This window comes from Polypterus senegalus, chromosome 2, assembly GCF_016835505.1.
Source record: "Polypterus senegalus isolate Bchr_013 chromosome 2, ASM1683550v1, whole genome shotgun sequence".
Lineage (NCBI taxonomy): Eukaryota > Metazoa > Chordata > Cladistia > Polypteriformes > Polypteridae > Polypterus > Polypterus senegalus.
This window is the reverse complement of record NC_053155.1, coordinates 73,368,208-73,393,417: the sequence shown is the minus strand read 5'-3', so window position 1 is coordinate 73,393,417 and position 25,210 is coordinate 73,368,208. Positions and strand designations below refer to the sequence as shown.

The 25,210-nt window shown below is 39.4% G+C and overlaps 1 protein-coding gene across 1 annotated transcript; it reads right to left on the bottom strand.

Annotated features, from left to right (window-relative positions):
* Positions 1–3,001: 3,001 nt before the first annotated feature.
* Positions 3,002–25,210, bottom strand: creg2 (cellular repressor of E1A-stimulated genes 2). Its single transcript, XM_039743975.1, has 4 exons — positions 24,571–25,210; positions 17,636–17,805; positions 9,499–9,612; positions 3,002–4,713 (listed from the first exon to the last, which is right to left on the bottom strand). Exons 1-4 carry the CDS (start codon positions 25,087–25,089, stop codon positions 4,566–4,568), a joined length of 951 nt encoding a protein of 316 aa, XP_039599909.1. The 5' UTR covers positions 25,090–25,210; the 3' UTR covers positions 3,002–4,565.

The following is a 25,210-nucleotide window of genomic DNA, read 5'->3' as shown; positions in this document are numbered from 1 at the left end:
TACATCAACTTCTGTATGGACATTGTAGTTCCAGTAAGAACAGTACGCTGCTATGCTAACAACAAGCCATGGATTACAAGTGACATCAAGGGCCTTTTGAACCAGAAGAAAAGGGCTTTTAAAGGTGGTGATCAGCATGAGCTCAAGCGCGTGCAGAAGGAACTCGAGTCCAGCTCAGGGCGAAAGAGCAGTACAGGAGAAAGCTGGAGCAGAAGTTGCAGAACAACAGCATGAAGGAAGTGTGGGATGGGATGAAGATTATCACTGGCTGCAGCTTGAAGTGGGGTGCCGCCATTGAGATAGATGTGGAGAGAGCAATCCAAATTAACAACTTCTTTAATAGGTTTGATCACCCTAACCCACCTCACCTCGGAGTACTGCATCCTCCAACCATCCTTCTGCTGATACCAGCATAGGTGAGACATCCCCACCCACAATTACAGCAGTCCATGTGAGCAGAGAGCTGAAAGACTTGTGCCAGCAAAGCAGCGGGTCCAGATGGTGTATTGCCACGACTGCTGAAGGCCTGTGCGCTGGAACTGGGGAGTCCTCTACCGCGCATCTTCAACCTGAGCCTGGAACAGGGGAGAGTCCCAAGGCTTTGGAAAACATCTTGTATCATCCCTGTCCCAAATGTATCACGTCCTAGTGAGCTGAATGACTTCCAGCCTGTTGGTCTGACATCACATCTGATGAAGAACATGGAGCGGCTGCTGCTTCACCACCTGAGGCCACAGGTCTGCCACGCCCTCGACCCTCTGCAGTTTGCATACCAGGAGAAGGTGGGAGCGGAGGATGCCATCATCTATATGCTATACCGATCCCTCTCCCACTTGGACAGAGGCAGTGGTGCTGTAAGAATTATGTTTTTGGACTTCTCTAGCGCCTTCAACACCATCCAACCTCTGCTCCTTAGAGACAAGCTGACTGAGATGGGAGTAGACTCACACCTGGTGGCATGGATCATGTACTATCTTACAGACAGACCTCAATATGTGCATCTTGGGAACTGCAGGTCTGACATTGTGTTCAGAAATACAGGGGCGCCGCAGGGGACTGTACTTTCTCCGGTCCTGTTCAATCTATATACATCAGACTTCCAATATGACTCGGAGTCCTGCCACGTGCAAAAGTTCGCTGATGACACTGCTATTGTGGGCTGCATCAGGAGTGGGCAGGAGGAGGAGTACAGGAAGCTAATCAAAGACTTTGTTAAATGGTGCGACTCAAACCACTTACACCTTAACACCAGCAAAACCAAGGAGCTGGTGGTGGATTTTAGGAGGCCCAGGCCCCTCATGGACCCTGTGATCATCAGAGGTGACTGTGTGCAGAGGGTGCAGACCTATAAATATCTGGGAGAGCAGCTGCATGACAAATTGGACTGGACTGCCAATACTGATGCTCTCTGTAAGAAAGGTCAGAGCTGACTATACTTTCTGAGAAGGTTGGCATCCTTCAACATCTGCAATAAGATGCTGCAGATGTTCTACCAGACGGTTGTGGCGAGTGGCCTCTTCTACGGTGGTGTGCTGGGAGGCAGCATAAAGATGAAAGACGCCTCACGCCTGGACAAACTTGTTAAGAAGGCAGGCTCTATTGTAGGAGTAAAGTTGGACTATCTATCTAAAAAATCCTTACATGATATTCTCCAAGTGCAATATTGGGTTTGAAATTTAAAAAAATATCTCCTTAAATTGTTCCTGTTATAAGAATTCAGTACTTTACAAGAATGAAAAAATGGCGATACTTTACCCCATTTCAATTCCTGGAGGTGGTACATCAAGAAGAAAGGTGGCGGACCCCTGACCTAGAGGTATCATGTGAATTTTGATCACATATGTATCAACAGTTTGCTACAGTTAGGCATTTGCCTTTATTAATATTTTTCTATTATTCAAAATCACACTGTATGACTATGGTTGGCAAAAACTAAGATATAAAATCATATTCTGCTTTGCAGTGTTGGTTTGTATTAGTGTGGGGTACTGACCAAATGTCACAATATTTTGGGGGCCTTAGCTTACAAAGGTTTGGCAACCCCAATTTACTTTTACCCCTCAAAAAACAAGTCTAGAACATTGAACTTTTTCAACAAGAATGAATGTTATTATGTAAATCAAAAACATGTACTGTAATTACAAAAAAAATCAACACAAATACAGTAGGGAAGGTATGTCTAGTGTCCACTGCTGTACTGATGAAGATTTAGTACACGTCCTTCGTGTAATATGTTTTTAAATGGTCACCAACACACATCCTGATGTTGCAATCAGGACAGTAGGAGAGTGTTTGCATAATTTTCTTTTAATATTTTTCTGTTTTAGCATATGATTTGTTAGAATGTCAGTGCTTGATGTGCACGACTGATGCGCCTCTTGTGTTATTGTAGGCTACCACAGTGCCAGGTTTAGTGACTTCCACATTTTTGCTAACATGAACACTGACAGTTGTTGCATTATGTATATCGCTTAGGAGGCTAACATCTATTTTGTCCTTCCACTTAATAACAATCATTTAACCTTTTTGCCATGTTGACGCTTCATGCCACAAAATTCACATATCATGGTGGTTCAATCGTACAGTGCTGTATGCATGTGTTTCACTGTCTCTATCAACACCTGATGACCAATTCACACACTGTCATCTCTATCACTTGATTCAACTAATGGTTCAGGTTCAGTTTGTTCTAAAACTGGCTTGACATTTTTTGGTTTTCATGCCATGCCACCGCCCCACTAGTCAGTACTGATGAGTTATCATGGAATAGCAAAACACTTTGAAATATTCCTAATTTTTTAATAGTGTGTAATTTTATCCACTAGAGGACAGCAGAATCCTGTCCCGGGTGCTGTTTGGGCTTAACACTGTACATGCAAACAATACACTATCCCAGAGAGACAGTCAAGCTTAACCGTACTTGCATAGAATCCCAAGCCATAGAGACGCTTAGGGTTAACATCAAGGAGCATATATATTAATGTGTGAAATGTTATACTCATTAAATTTTTATAAATTTTATTTTAATTAAAACATATACTGTAACACACAATTCAATCAAAAATACATTTGTGTGAGAAAATACAGAAGAACAACCATTTTGTTCCAAAAAAAATGAGAGACAAAATCAAGCATAATCAAGCTAAAAGGAAAACACACACTCTGCTTGATTTTTTTGACTGAAATGTGTTAAATTTAATTAAACGGGATTTATAAGGTCAGTAAAACTATAACACTATCTCATTTAATACCGGATGGCAATAACGTATTTCTGCTTTTTCACCACAGCAGTTGTAGCTTAATAAATCATTTAAAATTTCAGTTAATTTCAGTGTTCTGATGAACTATCTTGACTTGAATGTGATGTCACTGTAATTGGTCACAGTAAGCGAGCTCCAGAGCTGAAAACTTTTACATTCTGACTATGCAGCAGTCCCTGGCGTATATTGTAAATCCCTAATTTTCTTACACATTGCTGTGATTTAAATATTTATTCCCTTAGTTTTCAGACTTCACCCGTTTGATTTTCATAATGACATTTTCTCCATACTCTCCTCTTATCTTTGTCTTGCACTTCCCTCTTCTTTGCTTTGGTTAGGTTAGGGCTTTAGGGGACACCTCAGCAGTTACTAGACTTAAATTATTGGAGAGATCCACTGAAAATGCAGAGCGACCCACTCAAGTCACGTTTCTCTCTTACTTGCTTATTCATTTACTCTTCTGATCTGTCTATTAGTATTTGGCCAGAAAGCACTCCCCACTGAGAGAGGGAGGCCCACCAGTCCCGATAGCCATTCCATTCCTGGATGTGGGCAAGTCTGGTAGTGTTACAGTCACTCTATGGTAAATCTGTCATAAAATGATCTCACCAATCACCAGAAAAGGCCCTAGAGTAGGATACTTAAGCAACTGACTCTTGTTTGCATAATAACAATCAAATTTTGATTCTCTGCACTTGCATTATGGTGGTTGGGCTCAGGTCCCTTGGATGTTGATTGTTTAAAAATGTACCAAACTTTCTATAAGTGTGATGTGTGAACGAAGCCAAAAATGTTTATAATAAATTTATTATACAGACCACCAACACACAAACATGTGGGCTAGTGACTATGAATTGGCCCAGTGTCTGTGAGTCTGGCCAACTGATGGATAGGAAGTCCATCCAGTTGTTCTTGCACTGTTGTTTAAAATGATGATGCTTCACAACTCTGCACAAATTTTGAAAATGACATCAAACACAACAGAGATCTAAACCTTTGTGCTTTTGTAGTAACAATAGTCCTTCTAAGAAAGTTATGAATTGAACCATACTGTACATTGTAAATGCACCAATCAGTTTTCATGATGAAAATGAAAGTAGCAGGACAAGCTTTGGCAGTAGAAAGACAGCTAGGTCTCTTTTTGTTTTGCATCACGAGGCATCATTTTAAAATAATGGCAAGCAGCCTTTATGTGCACAATAAAAAAATCTAATTCAAAATACAATTTCAGTTTCCCAACTCATAAGTACATGCATGGAAAAACCACCTTTTGAGTCACTCAACCTTAAAGGCGAAGAAGGATGATTAGGTTGTATTTGGTGTTGTCTTAAAATATTCGTCTGGTGAAATTAAGGACATTCCTCTTAACCAGCTGTGCAGCCTGATGTGCTCGACATTTAACTTCATGAAGAACCAGTAATGATCAGAAGGCCATTTCTTCATAACTGGATGTCTGAAGAAAGAAAATTCACACATAAATGGTATAGTACTGTTATTATTATGTCAAATTTAGCTTTAGGTTCATGTCAGAAGACTTAGACATGACACGTGCATACTTTAATGCAGTGTGAGTTTAGACCTGACTTGGATACGGTTCTGCTCCTGGAGAGTTGTAATCTTTTACTTTACACCAAAATGTATTTCAACAATTTGCAATCATACTTTGTTATCTTGCAGAAGATACAGAATTTTTATGGACTGCCTGTGAACATCTTCCATGTTCTCCTCGAGCCTACGTGCATTGCATGTGTACTTTGGTTTTCTTGCCTCAGATACTAAGCTAGGTGGAAGTGTGGATTGGGTAGTATTAGTCAGATCATTACAAAGGGACCTGGACAGAATTAAGAGCTTGGCAAATCTGTCACAGATTACATTTAATGTAATTTAAAATGAATTGTTACAAGTAGGAAATGAAAATGTTAGATTTGAACACACAATGGGAGGTCTGAAACTTTATAGCTCACCTTATGAGAAGGACCTAGCAGCCATTAGGGACTCAAGACAGTGCATTGAGCGATCAAGAAGGCTAATGAGATTTTACAGTAGGTTATATAGTACAATTTGTGGAGTACCAGTCAAGAAAGGTTATGCTTAGGTTATACAAAGCACTAATGAGTCTTTATATCTTATTTTTGATTGGATATTAAAGGCATGCTTTTACAAATTCAGATCATCTCACCACTTGTGTGTCATCTCATGCCAAAAACCTAAGCCTGATTTTTCACTCAACAAATAATTTTGGCAAACAAATTAGTTAAGTTGTTAAAAGTTTTTACCAGTTGAGAGTTATTTCTAGAATTAAATTTATTTTGTCATATCAGGATCTGGAAAGCTTCATTCATAACATCACAATTGCGACCACTGGCACTGACAGGGCTGCCTATGAGGACTGTGCTGGTCCCCATGGGTCTGACGACCGTGATGAAAGTGACTCCATATTGCTTGACGTTGCAAAAGGTCAGTGACTGTGGATCCCTGTATCCTGGTTCCAGCACCCTTTTCTGGTGGTGCGGTGAAGGAGATTGATCACATCCTTGTGGGCAGATGCTGGAGGCTCCTACAGAAGCGCAGGGTCCACAGTGCCCAGTTTGTGAATTCTGACCAGAGACTTGTTGTTGCTAGTCTGAAGATCCAGCTTAGGTCCAATAGGCTACCCCCTATTAGGAGAATGATGCTGGACCTGGCTAGACTCCAAGATTAGGCTGTTTCTAATGAGTCTGCCTGCAGTTTGTGTGAGAAACTTGTAGACTTGGGTGCGACTGCCAATCTTAATATAATGTGGGAGGCCTTCCATGACAAGACCATGAAAGTTGCTGAGGGTTGTGTTGGTGTTGCCAGTGTTCCCTGAAGGAGGTGTTTTATCTCGCAGGGCACCATGGATATCATCGAGAGGAGTTGCAGTGCACAACTTTATGGTACCAGGAACTGAGAAGGATGTCTGTGAGGGCAATGAGGGCAGATAAGGAGGCATTTGTTAGAGGAATCTGTGAGCAAGTGACATACCATCTATGATCTAGTTACCCACGTCCTGCTTACAGAGGAATCGAAGCATTACACCCCTCTGAATCTGTTCCTCGGAGTGTTGCAGGCAGGGCAGGTGATGGAACAGTCCTTACAGATGACACTGCAATTGTGACCTGCTGGGCTTGCTATATTGAGCAGCTGTTTAAAGCTGATCCTCCGGCTAGGACGTTGGACATCTCTGGGTTGATCATCCAATTAGCTGTAAACCACCCAATCTCACTGAGATTGCACAGGTGTTGAACCAGCTGAGGGTAGGTACAGTTGCAGGGATCTGTGGTATCCAGGTTGAACTTTTCCAGGCTGGTGGTAAGGCTGTCCTCCTTGCATTACAAGCATCATTCCAACTGACTGGAAAACAGGACTTATCGTCCCTATCTGGAAAGGAAAGGGTGATTGCCTGGCTTGCTGCAACTACAGGGGGGATAACACTGCCCTCAGTGTTGGGGAAAGTCCTCACTAGGGTCATCCTCAATAGGATTCGTGATCACTTGCTCACCTAGCAGTGACTGGAACAGTCTGGTTTTACACCTAAGAAGTCTACAATCGACCACATCCTGGCACTGATGGTTCTCATGGAGCACATACGCGAATATTGCCAGAATTTCTTTGCAGCCTTTGTCGATTTTTGTAAGGTGTTTGACTCAGTTGATCGAGTTACTCTGTGGGACATTCTGAGACTTTGCAGGATCCCCCCGAAGATGCTGGATATCATGTACACTGGTACTGTGAATACTGTGCAGACTGGAGACAGAACCTCTGTGTTTTTGCCAGTTGATTCTGTGGTTCATCAAAGGTGTGTTCTTGCTCCTGTTCTATTCATTGCTTGCATGGACTGCTTATTGCCAGGGTTGTGGGGTCCAGCGGCTGTGGGGCTTCTGTTGGTGAAGAAATATTAAATGATTTTGATCTTCACTGAGTCAATGGAGGCTCTGATTGGGGTACTTGAGAGACTGAGTGAGGAGTCTGAGTGTCTGGGCTGGTGAGTGTGTGGGATAAAAACCAAGAGTTAGGCCTTTAATGACCTCTTGGGCACAGCCATCAGCAGTGTGTCTGTTTGTGGAGAGAATATCGACCTTGTCGATAGGTTTATTTACCTTGGCAGTGACATTCATGTCTCTGGTGACTCTTCCGATGAAGTCAGCATACGAATTGGGAAAGCATGAGGGCTCATGAGGTCACTGGAAAGGGGTGTGTGGAATTCAATATAAAGTACTATTAATTGTTTTTAAAGCTTAAAATGGGATGGTCCCTCCTTATATGTATTTCAGATCTTCTCTGCTCTTATTTATCTCTCAGGTCTCTTAGATCTTCAACCAAAGAAATCCTGCATGTGCCACAGACACTTATAAAACAAAAAAGTGACTGAGCATTGTCTGCTGCATTTCCATGGTTCTGGAAACGTTTTTAGGTTGATTTTAGATGTGCTTTCACCATTTTTGTATTTAAATCTAGACTTACTTGTATACTCAAGCCTTTTTAGACTGCTAATAAAATATGTTAGACATTTTCTAGGTAATGTTTCAATATGTTTATTACTATTATTATTATCCATCCATCCATTTTCCAACCTGCTGAATCCGAACACAGGGTCACGGGAGTCTGCTGGAGCCAATCCCAGCCAACACAGGGCCACAAGGCAGGGCGCCAACCCACCGCAGGACACACATACACACACACACACCCACACACCAAGCACGCACTAGGGCCAATTTGGAATTGCCAATCCACCTAACCTGCATGTCTTTGGACAGTGGGAGGAAACCGGAGCCCCCGGAGAAAACCCACGCAGACACAGGGAGAACATGCAAACTCCATGCAGGGAGGACCTGGGTCTCCTAACTGCGAGGCAGAAGCGCTACCACTGTGCCACCGCGCTGCCCATTACTATTATTATTATTATTATTATTATTGTTAGTAGTAGTAGTAGTATGTACAGCACTTTGGTCAGTGAAAGCTATGTTAAAATGTGGTTTATAAATAACTTTTGCTTACTTACTCCCTTACTAGTGAGGCTTCATCTGGACCACTGGGCACAGGTGTGGTCTCCATATTTCAAAAAAGACATAGCAGCACTGGACAAAAGCGACCACACTAAGTCTAGTTATGAGAATAAACTGAAGGAGCTGAACCTTTTCTTTTTAAATGAGATTTAGAAGTGACATGATTGAAGTGTTTTAAATTATGAAGGGATTTAGTACATTTTGGAGGATCCCAGCTGTTATTTTAAAACGAGTTCTTCAAAAAGACAGGGACACAGATGTAACTTGTTAAGAGAAAAGTTCATACAAACACTAAAGCGTTTTTCTTTACAGACAGAAACATAAACACATGGAATAAATTACCATGTAGTGTTATAAACAGCAGGACTTTGGGACCTTCAGCTTTTGACTTGTGTAGGTTGAGAGGAAACAGAAACACAATGGAACCAGGAGATGAAATGTAGTCTAAGACATAAATGTGCCAAAATGATGTTAATATAATTACTAAAGTCTGAACAGGAACCAAAATCAAAAGGGAAAGCTACAAGATCAAAACCCTTTTAAAATGAACACTCACAAGTTCTTTGTTTTTACCTAAGTCACAGTGTCATGATTTGGTATGATTTCGGGTCCTAAAAGGCCTCTAGTGTTTATTTCCATTGTTAGGTCTGCTTCTAACGTTGCTAGCGGAGTGTCCTCTGAGGTCAGGACTCATGTGTAATTGATGGGATGGGATAAAAGGACAGTTATGAGTGCAAATCCTTATCTGATCTGTGGATGCCAAGTCACTGAAGTATTCAAGGTTTTTTTGTGCTCTTTCCTTGCGTGTACTTGTGGTTTTGACCTTCTTGTTCTCTCTACCATGATTTTTGTCACTCATACCTGACTTTGGTTTTGTTTTGCTTTATATCCTGTTTTTTGTCTTGTTTTTTACACACATCTCCTGTGTTTTGCTCAAAAGCTTATCTTTCAGTTCTCTGACAGAACACAAAGATACCGAATGTGCATGTGCACCTGTGCAGTGTTTCATGTACTACCAGGTACCACCCGCTCTTGGTGCTCTTCCTCATGCACTGGCATGATAATGTGCTCTGTAACTGCTAGATCATGCTGTCTAAACTAAACCAAGGCTTTGCTCAGGCTGCCTTATCCCATCTTTTCCTGTCTGCATAGCTTTTGTTCACTGGAACATGCACCTTACTATCTTTAGATACAGTAGAAATGAATTGCCATACCTGGAAAGCAGAGCGTCTTTAGCATATTCAACTTCCTCTCCCTCTACTGGTACCATTTTACCCATCAAGGTCACTTTGTTACACTTCAGGTCTTCTAGGTCTGTTGCATCTTCTCTATAAAATAAAGAAGTGGTGCCATTGATATTTTACAGGAAAGGTTTACATTTTGTATGGCTGGTTTATTGCAGGTTTCCAAAATGGCAAACATTATGCTATCCTTGCATTTTTACAAATTAATTTAATTACATTTCTAAAATAATAAAATCTACACATTCAAGTCTGAAAAGGAGAGGTGACTTGAGCTACACAAGTCAGAGTAAAAATAAAGCTAATATACTACTTTATAAAATAGCCAATAAATATCTACAGTTTTAGCATATTTTTAATAGTCTAAAGAATGAATATGTTCTCAGTGGTGTGTACTTGGATAAACCAAAATAGATGGATGTAAGCATATCTATATCTGTTCTTTCAATTCCTGAGCCTATATATTCTAGCAATATCAAGTGATAGGCTGGAACCAACCTAGTATGGGGTCCTATTTCAAACCCATGCTCATCCAATTTAATGTCAGATATTTTCTTTTTTTAAGTCTTTCATCATCAAACAATAATGTCATTTATTTGCTGCCTCCACCATTGTGATGTTGACCTTTTTTTGAAAATTTAGAACTTTAAAAGCTAAAAGCTCAAGCTTTGGATCGAAGTCAAAATTTTTTAAAAGGTCTTACAAAGTCCTAAGAGCACGTGCCAAATTCAATGAATTTCTAAGCAGTGGTTTGGCTGTTGTTCGTATCAACTTTAAAAAGCCACGAACTGTGAAAGCTTGAAGCAGAATCACCTAATCAGCTCTTAAGACTAATGAGTTCATAAGTTCTCCACAAAATTTCATAAGACTCATTCCATTCATTCTTGAGTTACATAGTCTACAAAATGTTCACCACAAACTAATGGACACACAGTACATACAGTGGTGTGAAAAACTATTTGCCCCCTTCCTGATTTCTTATTCTTTTGCATGTTTGTCACACAAAATGTTTCTGATCATCAAACACATTTAACCATCAGTCAAATATAACACAAGTAAACACAAAATGCAGTTTTTAAATGATAGTTTTTATTATTTAGGGAGAAAAAAAATCCAAACCTACATGGTCCTGTGTGAAAAAGTAATTGCCCCCTTGTTAAAAAATAACCTAACTGTGGTGTATCACACCTGAGTTCAATTTCCGTAGCCACCCCCAGGCCTGATTACTGCCACACCCGTTTCAATCAAGAAATCACTTAAATAAGAGCTGCCTGACACAGAGAAGTAGACCAAAAGCACCTCAAAAGCTAGACATCATGCCAAGATCCAAAGAAATTCAGGAACAAATGAGAACAGAAGTAATTGAGATCAATCAGTCTGGTAAAGGTTATAAAGCCATTTCTAAAGCTTTGGGACTCCAGTGAACCACAGTGAGAGCCATTATCCACAAATGGCAAAAACATGGAACAGTGGTGAACCTTCCCAGGAGTGGCCGGCTGACCAAAATTACCCCAAGAGTGCAGAGACGACTCATCCGATAGGTCACAAAAGACCCCAGCACAACGTCTAAAGAACTGCAGGCCTCACTTGCCTCAGTTAAGGTCAGTGTTCACGAGTCCACCATAAGAAAGAGACTGGGCAAAAACGGCCTGCATGGCAGATTTCCAAGGCAAACCACTGTTAAGCAAAAAGAACATTAGGGCTCGTCTCAATTTTGCTAAGAAACATCTCAATGATTTCCAAGACCTTTGGGAAAATACCTTGTGGACTGATGAGACAAAAGTTGAACTTTTTGGAAGGCAAATGTCCCGTTACATCTGGTGTAAAAGGAACACAGCATTTCAGAAAAAGAACATCATACCAACAGTAAAATATGGTGGTGGTAGTGTGATGGTCTGGGGTTGTTTTGCTGCTTCAGGACCTGGAAGGCTTGCTGTGATAGATGGAACCATGAATTCTACTGTCTACCAAAAAATCCTGAAGGAGAATGTCTGGCCATCTGTTCGTCAACTCAAGCTGAAGCGATCTTGGGTGCTGCAACAGGACAATGACCCAAAACACACCAGCAAATCCACCTCTGAATGGCTGAAGAAAAACAAAATGAAGACTTTGGAGTGGCCTAGTCAAAGTCCTGACCTGAATCCAATTGAGATGCTATGGCATGACCTTAAAAAGGCGGTTCATGCTAGAAAACCCTCAAATAAAGCTGAATTACAACAATTCTGCAATGATGAGTGGGCCAAAATTCCTCCAGAGCGCTGTAAAAGACTCATTGCAAGTTATCGCAAACGCTTGATTGCAGTTATTGCTGCTAAGGGTGGCCCAACCAGTTATTAGGTTCAGGGGGCAATTACTTTTTCACACAGGGCCATGTAGGTTTGGATTTTTTTTTCTCCCTAAATAATAAAAACCATCATTTAAAAACTGCATTTTGTGTTTACTTGCGTTATATTTGACTAATGGTTAAATGTGTTTGAAGATCAGAAACATTTTGTGTGACAAACTTGCAAAAGAATAAGAAATCAGGAAGGGGACCAATAGTTTTTCACACCACTGTATTTCCAAAAATGCTCAAAATATGTCGTAGGGATATCATATTTTTTCTGTGTTAAAAAGTGAAAGTCAATTTTTTAATTAAAACAATACTTTATTGATATATGAAATATGGAGAAATAATACATTTTATTTAGTCAGAACCCCTTTATTGAACATTTTAGCCTAACTATACCATGTGATGACCTCTTTTTGCTCTTGTGGTGTGAATTCAAATTAACAAAGTAACAAGAGGCGTTTTGTTGTCAAATCCCCCTATAGTAACTGTCTCCTAGGAAAATGTCACTTTAGGAGTGTAGAGAAAAAAAGATAGCACTACATAAAATGAGATTAAGGATAAAATGTTGGCAACCAGTTAGACACTTCAAAAAGAACAGGGCCAGGTGCCTGCCGAATGACAAGAATCCACAAATGTGGCTCCAGGCAAAAGCTGAGGGTTACATAAATATTAAATGAAATCAAACACATCCCATTGTATTCAAATATCCTTTTGTTAAATATACTGCCTGGTTAAGGTTACTTCTTGTTTAGGGTGAAATGCTATAGTAATCACCTATCATACATATCTTACAGGCTTTCCAAACAGACAAAGTCATAAATTAGGAAAGGCTTACTTAAAATGTTGTTCCAGAGTTTCTCATTACAGTACTCTGCCTGTATATACATTTCAGCCAAAATTACACCACCTAAATCAGCTCATTGCAGACTGGCTGTCATATTTGCTCTTCAAACATTTCATCTTTTAAAGTACCAGTTTATACTTTCTGAATGCCTAATGGCATTAACCCCTAAAACTAACACTACATAAGGAGATGATCAGCGTACTGTATTTTAGTAAAGAAAACAAGTACAATAAAGAGCCATACTCTGTTTTGCTCTCTGATGTGCTTGTTAATTGCTCTCTTTGGGCGTCTTTACTAAACCTTCACCAATAATTTGCAGATGGTTATTTTTAAAGACTTCCCTACAGTCTTGCTGTTGTCGTACCTAAATCTATGTTAAAGCACTTTGGTACACACATGAATGCAATGACTTGTGTTAATAGCTGGTAGCTCAGAATTTTATCAACTTATTCTGTGAAACTTAATTTAACATTAAATGTATGTTTTTGTATGGTACAATTAATTGATTGTTAAATCTACAGTATCTTTATACCACAATATTTTGCCGGGATTGGCAGTAACCTTCTAAGACCCTAAATTGGACTAAGATGGTTCAGTAAATGGATGGATGGACTAATTATTTTGAAACAAAAAGGAATCACCTAGGGTGACAATTTGTCTAGATGTCATTTAGTTTACATCAGTTTATTTAGATAAAATTATCTCAAATTAAGATCAGACACGCTAAATATCCATAATTGCAAATGTACTCACACACAAATGATAAATGAAATACTAATTAGCCTAAATGTCGGCCAGATCTGACATGGGTGCAAATTCACTACCACTTGCAGTTTTTGAAGGACATTTCATGTCATTTGTGCCCAAGTTTGAGCTTTGTCTTTAAAAAGCCATTTTGAGCAAAAACGAGCAAAACATCAGCAGAAAAATATGAGAGTTAAAGTGCTTGTGTGGGTCCCAAAAGTCACATGAGATGTAACGTGCATCTAACTGATATGTGCCCCAAGAAAGCCAAAGGTCTATTGAAACATCGCTTTCAGGTAAAAGCCAAAATTAGTGTCTGATGATGACAGCTTCAAACGAAACCCTACAGTCTGAGGCTCAGCATTGTGTCATTCAATGCTTAGGACTTTGAGCAAGTTATGTTTTTAGAGATTCAGCATAATTGTGTTATCTTACAACAACAACACCACTGTCATTTATGCAGCTTTGGAATATACATAACAATTTCAAAAAATGTGCACATTAGAAGCTTTTCAAAATGGGTGCAATAATAATACATGAAGTTCACATATATACTATCTGTGGAAACCCATAATGACTGAACAGTGAAGTTGAAAGTTTTACATTACTTTATACATTCATCTGACTATCCATCTTTCCATCCAACCATTAATTTTTCTGAGTGTGTATTTTTTTGTTTTTAGTAAAATATTGCAAAAAACTGCCGCTTTCTGAGCTTGGGACCAGATAAGGTCTGCATGGCAGCCCATTTCACGACACAGTTACCCACTGAGCAAGCTAAAAGTATGTAGAGTTGAACTCCAGGGTCTAGGCACCCTTAAGGTAGCCAACTCCAAAATAGGGAGAGCGTTCAATGTCCACACAGAAAGCATTACTTTCAGCAAATGACAGCATGTTGGTGTGTCAGTGTAATTTTATTATAATGCATTGTCAAGGTTTGCTTTGCCTGCTTGTGACATCTTGGAAGGGAGCATAGAGAGAACAATAAGAAGAACAACAGGGAAATCCAAATGATTCAAAGCATGTTCTGCTATCTTTCTGGAGAGGATGCAAATTTAGGCAGGGAGACCACACGTAAGAACATAACCAGAAGTGGAGGAGGAGAAACTACTTTCCATTAAGGCCTCCAGGAAATAAAATGTGTGTCCAGTCATATGGTCCGGGAACCAAGGAAACAGTGCAGAGTATGGTCAGCCATCCGGGCACCCAGAATGAACTCTGGTGTTAAAATGACAAATTTCACCAAGGACAGAGGGTCCCTGTCCTTGTTAATTAGTACTGATAAACCAAAGTGTTAAAATATGAACTGTATGTTGGATTGTGCTGATTGATGGAGACCATCTCTGATAGCTGGACTGGTACATATCATTGTTTACTCACTGTTAATAAATGCATTAATCGGTCCAGGGATAGGTAAATTCATAGCTTTGTGGTTGTCTCATCTTCTCGATGTGTCCCTTTCTGTCACAGTAGTAAGAAGATTCATACATATAAGATCCAACATAAACAATCATATCTAATGTCTAAATCGGTACATTAGAATTAAACACCACATGGAGGAAAATTAGGACTGTGGCAGTGCATATCTGCAAAAGCATACACTGATTGTTAATGTAAAGAGGGAGAGCAGGTGACAACTTTATAAATCTTACTTGACTAGTCTGCTAATGATATGTTGTATAAGTCTCAGTGTTACAATAACGTCCACTGTTTATATTGGTAACCATTTGTGACATGGACGGTTTATAAGAAGTGACCCTTGTTAGATTCTTTGCGGCACACTCTTTATTTACAGAAAAGCATATTATTTTCATTTTGGAAAGTAAAAGAGAAGGTTAAAGACATATTGCTGCACTTTTCACTTGGCCTTCAGCAGATGTGCTATATAACAGTTCATCTGGCTACATGGTCAATATGTTGTGACTTTAACCTTTATAGGATAGAAATGATGCTTATCTTTATATTAGCGTGCATGTGGATGTTTAGAAAGCAATGAAAATTACAAACACCATTGGTGTATATACTCTCTATGCACCAGTGTCTATAATACAATGATTTACGCCAATCACACTCAAGGCTTTGTGGAGGACTAGTGCCCTGCCCAGGGTTAGATAGCTTCCAGATGCAGCTCTGAACTAGATTTAAGCTAGTCTAAGAATTTTATGGTATATGAAAGTATTCTTTGAATAGAGGTGTCAACACGTGCACATATGGCAATTTCTGCAAGCTCCAGTCTTGTTAATATATCCCATTACATTATCACATACAGTATAAGCAAAGTCAAGCACCCATTTAACCTTCTTTTTAATTGTCATTAGTCTACAACTCTATTATGAATTCTTCCAAAACTGTAATGAAAGAAAGTTAATCAGTTGTTTAAATTTTGTTTAACCACAAGCAGTCAGGGGCTATAGTGGTATTTCCAATAAAATGGAACCAGCTGGATGGGTCTATTTATAATCAGTTAGATTTTATGTCACTGAAAGAAAAAGCAAATATGTAGAAATTATAAATAATTTAACATTAAAGAAAATGTTAATGGTTAATGAGCATAGGACATTGTGGCCGGTGTGTGAATTACCCCATGGTAATTAGTAAGGGAGGGTGTGGGAACAGTGGTTTCATTAGTCCTCATTTGTTAGCTATACAGAAGCACATATACTAAGGTACAATAAATAAAGTGCTATCAACTAGGATATTAATATTTTTCAATTGATTAAGTGCATCTTATATGGATATGTAATCTGCAAATGAAAACCAAGCCAGCTTGTACTTCTGACCAGCATCCCACAGAACAGCCAGTTTTCATGACACACAGACGTCTGTGCAGGACTGCAGAAGCCACAAACTAGCCATAGCAGTGATGATGCTTGTTCTAACAACAGTAAAACCTTTGGTTGAAATTTCATCTTTTGTAGCTTTTTCATTATTCTGCATGAGTTTTTCTAAAAATATATCCAAAATTTATGAGCAGAAAACCTTGTTCACGCTTCTTTGTTCTGGAGCAGACTTAGAGTAAATGAAATGTCATTAACGCCATGGTGCCACAGACCAACACTAAAACTCAAATTTATTAAGAGTAAGGAAAACAGAAGTAGGTCATTTTCAGGGCTAACAAAAGTATGCAAACACTCCAACAATGACCTCCTTCTTAATTCATATTTTAGCCTATCTTCTCACAGGCCCAGTAATGGGCACTAAGTGATTTATAACACCCTAAACTGTTTTACAATTTATTTTCTCTAATGATTTTGATTTTTGAGGCTTTCCCTGGGTTCCTTAATGGTTAATTAGAAGTTGCCACAATCCCCTCCCTGATCCCACTTATTTTACGTCTTGACTGCAACTGACGAGAACATCTTTCTAAGACAAAAGAGTGAATTCCTAGTATAATATTTCTTGGGTGGCAGAAGTTAAAAGTGCTAAACAGAAACTGTAGTCTGAGACAAGTGAGGGTCAAAAGATTGAGTGAACCTAAGTTATAAAATGAACCAGAAATTATATTCAAAAGAGCTTAGTCAGAAACTTGATATTCTAAACAAAAGCTTTTATTTTCAATTCTTTCTTTCTTAAATAGCCTGTTGTTAAATAGGATGCATTTGATACATCATTAATGGATACATCCAAACCCTAACACTACAAAGAGAAAGTGACCTTGAGTGAGAAATGAGTCAAAACACACAGCACGACATCATTAAGAAGGTGACAGAGAAGAATGAAAATGATTAACAGAAGTAATTAAAAAACTCAAAAAAGTAAAGTAATAATGTGTCCAAGAATCATGATGGACACATTTTCAGGCACTTGAAAACACTTAGGGAACAGTGGGGTAGGTCATCTTGAGGGGTTGAGTGTTTTCTCAGCCACATGGTAAGCCATGACAGAAGAATTGTACATCTGATCGTTTCATAAACCAGTAAAAATACTTTATAATTTTGAATTATTGAGATTGATTTCTCTATACTCTATACTGTATATTGTTTTTTTCACAATCACCTTTTAATGCCAATATTTAATTTCTCTTTATGGTCTTTTGAAGCAAAGATGTTTAGTTATAGCTGAATCATAACTTTCTTCTTCGCTAAATGGTGAATATGTATTTATAATCTATACATTATGTACAATTAGTTATTTTATGTTTAAAACAGACAAACTAGGAGTAATATTATCCATTGAGCAGCTTACAGTACCTGCAGTAATTGCCCTCTGGGTCAGAAAGAGTAAGAGTAGCCATTGGGTTGCTTATCATATCCACGACACTGCTGTCCTTTAATGGGATGTAGAAAAATGGGATTCCTGTGCCATTGTTTGGAAGGCCATCGCTTATGCAGAAAACATTGCCAAGTGGTACGCCTTTGATCTGATGAAAACAGGGAGAACAGGTTATAGTGTTTTGCAACTCTGTCTCTGAATGGCCAGGTCTAGAGATAAGTTAGCATTTCCGTTAAAGTGACATCCACTGTTTATACCTGTCACCATTCGTGACTTTGACAGTTCAATACTGACCCATGCTGGGACTTTGTGGTGGCACCCTTTATGTAAACCACATATGAAGCAGTAAGGTGAATAAACATTTATGTACACAATTTTACTATAACATTTATTAATTTAACATCTCTTTACTCGTTCACTGTATATTCAATATATATCTGCAGCATATTTTACATTTAAGGGAATAAAATGCAAACAATAAATCACAGGTTAGTTAGGGATAAAATAAATGCAGTAATGCAGATACTGTGTTACTAAAAATTCCTTAAACTGAACTCTTAGTCCCCTTCCTCTGCTCCTTTCACAGAGCTATATAACAGGAGAACACAGTGTAATGGAGATCCTTACTTATATTAAGACAGCAGAAAACGTTTAGGAGAGTGCCAACATGCTTATTTTTTGAACAGAATTAATGACTTCTTGCCAAATTCTAAAAAAATCTTTAGCCTTCCTTGTAAAGAGAATTTACTCTAAGTATCTAGGTTATGGCTGCATTGTATCAGGTAATGTACAGTAGAACACAACTGAACACAGTTGAATAGGACACCAGTTTCGTGCTGCCTACTTAGTATACAGTATGCTGTGAAACAATGGTGACTCTTCAGATTAGACCATGTGGAGATGGAATATAAATCTAAGGGGACCTCACACTGTCCTGTGTGGTGCTGAGGTGTCACCCGTTGCACGGCTGCACTCGGATTCCAATCTGGGTGGTTCATTGTGTGCGGCAACGAGCTGCAATCAGCGCAAGCTTCTCCTCCTCTACATGGTCAAAATGCAAAGTTACATTTATAATGTAAAAGTTAACTTGAAAATCTATATAATTTATAAGTTAAAATTAACAGGAATTATTTACCTGGAACACAAGCAGCTTCAGCAACATAAGGTTAGCCAAGTGAGTCAGTGTAAGCCATTCAACAAGCACCTTAGTGGTGTATGGTCCTGCACCTTAGCAAATATACCAAGTTCTAATAAGCTGTGTTATTATTAAATTACAAGAATTTATGCTGCATGCTTTCAGGAGTTCAAAAAAGTACTTCTGCGATAACTGTGGTTGTTCTTAGTTTTCCTCAACCAGCTTCTTGCCTTTAACAAGTTGCTTGTCTCAGTTAAACATCTTTGTTGTAAAATCAGCAGTGTTAAGGTAACATTTTATCTATGGAAACACTGATTCCATATAAATACTTTAAGGGATTACTTTAATACTTTAAGAGGTAATTTAACACTGATGGCCCCCCCAAGAGAGTTTGAAAATGGATGGGTAGATGAACAGATGGGTATCTGCTTAATGCAGAAATTAATTTGTCTTCATCAATCTGAAATGATTAAGTTAGTTCTTCTTTCCTCCTTTAGCAACGTACTGTAATTAAACCATCCATACAATAAACTCCAAGGTGTAAAAGACAATAATAAAACTCCATCCTTTTCTTTATTAGTCGATCCCACATCTAGAAATAAAGAAAACTGGCATGAAAAGGCTATTCAGCCCAGTGTATCTTATATTTTCCTATTTACTTTAACATGTCCAGAATATAATTAATTGATGATCTGAAGCTCTTTATTGTGCTTTCAACTACACTACCAGGTCACTCATCACACATCTTAAGTACTGTGCATATCCTCATGTCATATTAATTTTGGGATTTTGTGAAACATTATTATTTACTTTGTGATTTGAAATTCATTTTATGGTTTATTATTATTTTTGACTTTTAAGTTGTTATACTGCGAATACTTCCATTTTAAGATAGTTGTTTTTTTTACTTACGTCCATGTTGTGGTTGGTAACACATTGTCTTTGCCATAATTCCAGGAAGTCATGTGTTGTGATGTCATAACCTGGAAGGTATTTGATGTGGCAAAGCTCTAATCCTGGCTTCTAAGATTCTCGATATTCTAAACAATAATTTTGAAATGGCTACAGTTTGTTTTCTTAAGGATCTTCAGGGCTAGGAGGCTTTATGAGTGTTTGGTTAGACTTTATGATTCTTGGTGAAGTTTCTGGCTTGTCGTTTTAGTTTCATTTTGAGTTCCAGCTTTTCTGTCCGTTGCTTTGTCTTTTGACCACCTTTTTTGCTTATCCCATCACCTGTTCAATTCCAAATTATTTCCTCTCTGCATTTTCCTATCCATGGGAGAATGGTACAAACTCCATACAGAAGGTGTATGGGCAGGGACCTAAAAACAAGCTTCTGAATCTGTCAGTGATGTTGTGAGGTAGCTACAGTGACCACTGTGCCTTCCAGCCAACAGAGATGGCTAAATTGCTCAAAAATAAAGTAAGCATGGACACTGGGCAAGCTAGTGGCCCCATGGTTGATACACAGAGAGGTCAGGCAGAACAACACCACTGGAGACCAACTATACCATTGGAGACTACATAATCTGACCACAAAAAAAGTGAAATGTAAATTGTTTGTACTCGCCTTGAGATGATAATTATGGGATTACAGCTGAGTGGCATGAACAGTATATCCTCTTTTATAGCTTAAACAGCAATTAATCCTCACGCTGTCATTTTAGATGTTGGTTAAAACATAAAAGCAGCTTTTAGTGGTCCTGGGATGGAAACAGTCGTAGGAAAGATGATTTTGTGTAATAAACAAGCACTTTTCTCCTTAGTAGTCACGAGAGCGACATTAGTCAGGAAAGCATTGAATGCGGGGACAGATATCAACAGTAAATTGGGGAAACAGATGGAAACCAAGGTAAAAGGTTAAGTGACCCATTAATCATGTCTGGCTAATGCTGCGGTTTTGGTCTAGTGGTTTAATACTGTTTACACTGGCGATGACTTCTGCATTTTGTTTAATTTATTTGGGTTATTTAAAAATTGCAAATTTGTTTTACTCCAACTAAAATGTTTTCCCAGCAAATGAATTCAGCCTTCTACATTTAAAGGTTGGACTTATTATAAATATTTAGAAATCTGTTTAGGAAATTTAAAAAAAAAATGTCATGTGTATCAGGGCTTGCCTTTTATCACAGACGTCCTATATTAAATGGAAAGTCCTTCTTATTTAAAGATGTTTAGAATTCAGTGGTTTGCTACTCCAGGGACCCGAGTTTGATCACTGTCTGTGTGGAGTTTGCTCTTTTCTTCCCAAGATTGCGATTGAGTGCTGGTTAGGTGTGATTGCCCATCCAGGGCTGAGTCCTATCTGATGTCGCTCATGATCTGAAATGGTTAAAGTGTTTTTAGAAAACAAACAGTTACACAGAAGAAAAAGGTTTAAAGATTTATAGAAGAGCACAAAATTGAGCTGCCAAGCTAACATCAATTCTAGCAATGCAACAAGGCATATTTAGTAAAGTTCTTTTTTAGACTTTACAATATAATGTCTGCTTAATTCCATTCATTTTCTCAACCAATTTATTTCAGGCAGTACAGGTTCACAGGAGGCTACAACCTATCATGGAAGACTCAGGTGCAAGATAAAAAAATCACAGTAAGATGGAAAGCCAGTCCATCCCTGACCACACTCAAACAAATGTCCTAACAGGTTAAACCCCTCATTAGCATAACCTGCATGTTTTTGGGATATGAGATGGAATAAAGCACCCCAAGAAAATTCAAGTGAACACGTGGAAAATGTGCAAACCTCAAAAAGACAGTGAACAAGCTTGGAATTGAGCTCAGGACTCTGGAGCTGCGAGGCTAGCCACGGAGCCACCTAGCCACACTAGAAATGAAATAACTGTAAAATGTTAAAGATTGTAGGAGTGAGCTAATTTGCTTTTGCCTAAAACCTGTACACACCTTTCCTAAATTTCATAGCTAGTCATGTCTCAGCTAACACACTAAAGAAAGAAACAAGAAGACAATACAGTGAAACCACTGGTCAGCAGAAATTACCTGCCTGATTAATGAAAGTAAGTATTTACAGTGATCTGCTTAGGCAAACTTCTCCTCTTTAACATCCACAGGATCTGCTTAGCACAGCTTCTAGTGCTGGCCATGGTCATTCATCAACTGGACTACAGCAAATCCCTCAAGCCAAACGTGCTGCCTTTCTATTCTAAAACTTTCTATCATAGTTGCATGTAACTCTCATGTCGCCTCATGATTCAGAACCTTCATCCAATCTTACTTGGCCATCGAGTGTTTATCCCTACCACACTACCAGTGGTTTCCATTGCTCATGGATGCTACAATTGTGTATTCATTTCCTTATATTTTAAAGTGATGCTTACATTCAAAGCAATGTATGGCTACAGTTGCGTCAATATTGTAAAAACTGTGACTTGTTCACCGAGTAGAGGACAAGCCTTGATGCTTAGAAAGTAAGGCCTCAGCCACTTAGGGTCCACGTTGTGTATTTCAACAGAGGTTTTAGCCTCACATCACAATTACACCTGTTACTCTGTTTGAAAGTAGTGAAAAGCCACAATATTAGACTTAAAACTCTGAGGTCTGTCACCTTATTTGAGGAGTGTGTGTGATGATGTGTATCTATGGTTTAATCAACTACAATACTTGCATTAGTCAATTCCACCCACTTTCTGAAACTTCTTTATCCATTATAGAGTCATAACCAACTGGATTCTGTCCCACAGATACCAGGCTGAAGGTCATACAAATCCCAGGATGCCACGGCATGTCATCACAGGGTACACTGGTCCACACTAGGACAACAAATAACTTATCCTCTACTATAGCAGCATTTGCATGGAAGCTCTCCATTTTATTTTCATACACTTATAATTTGATAGTTGTGCTGGGTGAAAGCATCTAATAAGGAAGTAAATAGAAAGATCAAACCCAGATCTAAAACACAATGCAATAATCGTAATAAGTATTAAATCTTTGGTTTCCTAAATTAGTCATTGTACCCCTTTTATGAAGGGACAGTTAGCAGCAATAGTGCATCTCGATTACAGGATATATATAAACATACACAGCACTGTTACAGTGCCCTCCATAATCTTTGGGACAAAGACACATTTTTTCTTAATTTACCCCCGTGTTCCACAGTGTAAAATTACAAATACAACAATTCAGATGTGATTAAAGCACACATTGCAGACTTTTATTTAAGGGTATTTGCAAAAGTATCAGTCACATCATATAGAAATGACAATTTTTCTACATCATTCCCTCATTTCAATGTACCATAATGTTTGGGACATAGCAATGGCAGGTTATATTCAAGCAGCTGTATTTGGTACTGTGCTGTGTATTCCTTACATACAATGGCTGCTTGAAGTCTGCAAATCATAGACATCTCCAGGTGCTGAGTGTCTTCTCTGGTGATGCTCTGCCAAATCTCTAATGCAGCCATTTTCAGCTCCTGCTTGTTTTTGGAGCTTTCTCCCTTATGTTTTCTCTTGGCCATGTGGAAGGCATGCTGAATGCAATTTAAATTGGGGGACTGGCTTGACCATTTGAGAATTTTCCATTTCTTTCGCTTTGATAAACTCCTGTGTTGCCTTAACATTTTATTTGGGATCATTACCTTGTAGGATGAAGTGCCGTCCAATGAGTTTGGAGGCATTTCCTGGAACTCGAGCAGACAACAAGTTTCTATACACCTCAGAATTCATTGTGCAACTGCCATCAGCAGTTCCATCATCAATGAAGGTCAGTGTGCCAGTACCTGTGGCAGCCATACATGCCCAAGCCATAACACTCCCAACCACCATGTTTAACAGGTGAGATGTTTTGATTTTGTTGTCATTTCTACATGCTGTGACATAAATGTATGCATTAAATGAAAGTGTATAATGTACACTTTAATCACATCTGAATTGTCTGATTTGTAATATTAAATTGTAAATGTTGTAATGTAAATGTAATGTAAATCATGGAAAAATTAGTCATTGTCTTAGACATTGTGGAGGGCACTGACAGCACTTTTATATGTCCATCTGTTCATTTTTTCCAGTACAGAATTACAGAGAACCAGAATGAGAGCAGGTGCATAGCAAGAACCCACCCTGGATGGGAGACAGAGCAGACACATGCATTGGGTCACCTTGAAGTAATCAAGCAATATTAAGTGTGTATCTTTAGGTCCAGGTATGCAAGCATGAAAGATATACAGTCTTCACACGTTGAAAGAGCATCTCAGCCTTATAATGCTTCCTAAAATTTCATTGTCCTATCTATTTTATACTTCCTATGCATTGCTGAATTCATGTAATCCAGTTCAGGCCGGAGGCAGCAGCCACCCTGGAAGGGATGCCTATCTAATGAGGGGCACTCCACACTTACTCAGCTGTTTTCGAGTCACCAATTTATCTAACCAGCTAACCGCTGCATGAAACTGCTGCTCCGCTTATATTTCTTTATAAGGCGCATAATACCAGGGGTTTGCAGCACCACTGTGTTTTGTGATATGCCCTCTCAAATCCCGGCTGGTCTGCCTGTCTTGACTTTACCTGTTCTCTCCGTGTGAGTGTGGCTTTCTTCCCCAGTCTCTGTGTGATTTGTGCCTTATTAAATGTAGCTGAATTTATTAACATGCTCAACAATGGGCTGGCATCCCGTCCAGTGTTTGATCCTGCCATCAGCACCTACCGTGGCTACACAAGGGTTCACAAAGTGAATGGAAATTAAATACCCGAGGGACACACCGCATCGCCACTGACACGCTTATGTGACAACAGACAGACAGATACGATTAGACATTACCGGTTCCTGGGTAGCAGTGGTCGCCAGGACCCCCCAGATGCTGCGGTGCACCAGGGAGCGGGCATTCTGCGCTGCTTCCTCGTGTGGAGGAAGAGGAGGAGGCGGCGGCGGAGGAGTAGGGGATTCCGTTGCTTTTCCCACCTCCCTCCGGTACGAAAACATCCTGGAGGTGCGGGGGATCGGCTGGGGCTCTCGGGTTCTGGGCGACGCGCTCTTCTCCTCCGAGGTCGGGTACGTCTGCTTCCAGATGTTGCTGGTGTCCTCCTGCAGGAGGGCCGGCAGGGTGTCCTCATTGGAAACGCCGTCCAGCTCTTCTTCCACCTCGTCAGTGACGGCCCACGAGACCGAATTAAGGATCACGTACGGCCCGCCGGGGGACGTGGCGCTGAAGAGAAGCACGAGCAGGCTCGCCAGCGGCAGCGTCGAACTGGCACTCATATTTAAAAACAAAAACAAACAAACACAGTGTAATACAATAAAATAGCAGACGTGCACCCTAAAATACTCATAAAAAATCATCCAGAGGATAAAGCAACAGCTGGACTGCTAGTGCCCCCTGCCGGGCCAGTTGAAGCGCCACAGCAGCATCAATGCTTCACGTACTATGGCAGCAGATGTGCAAAAAAGTATATCAAAAAAA

Excerpts from the sequence above, each read along its gene's own strand:
- creg2 (XM_039743975.1), bottom strand. The coding sequence starts at position 25,089 with ATGATTTTTTATGAGTATTTTAGGGTGCACGTCTGCTATTTTATTGTA. Across the intron at positions 9,613-17,635 it reads CCAGAGGGCAATTACTGCAG|AGAAGATGCAACAGACCTAG; the intron begins GTACTGTAAGCT and ends TTTATTTTATAG. Across the intron at positions 4,714-9,498 it reads AAAGACGCTCTGCTTTCCAG|ACATCCAGTTATGAAGAAAT; the intron begins GTATGGCAATTC and ends TTCTTTCTTCAG.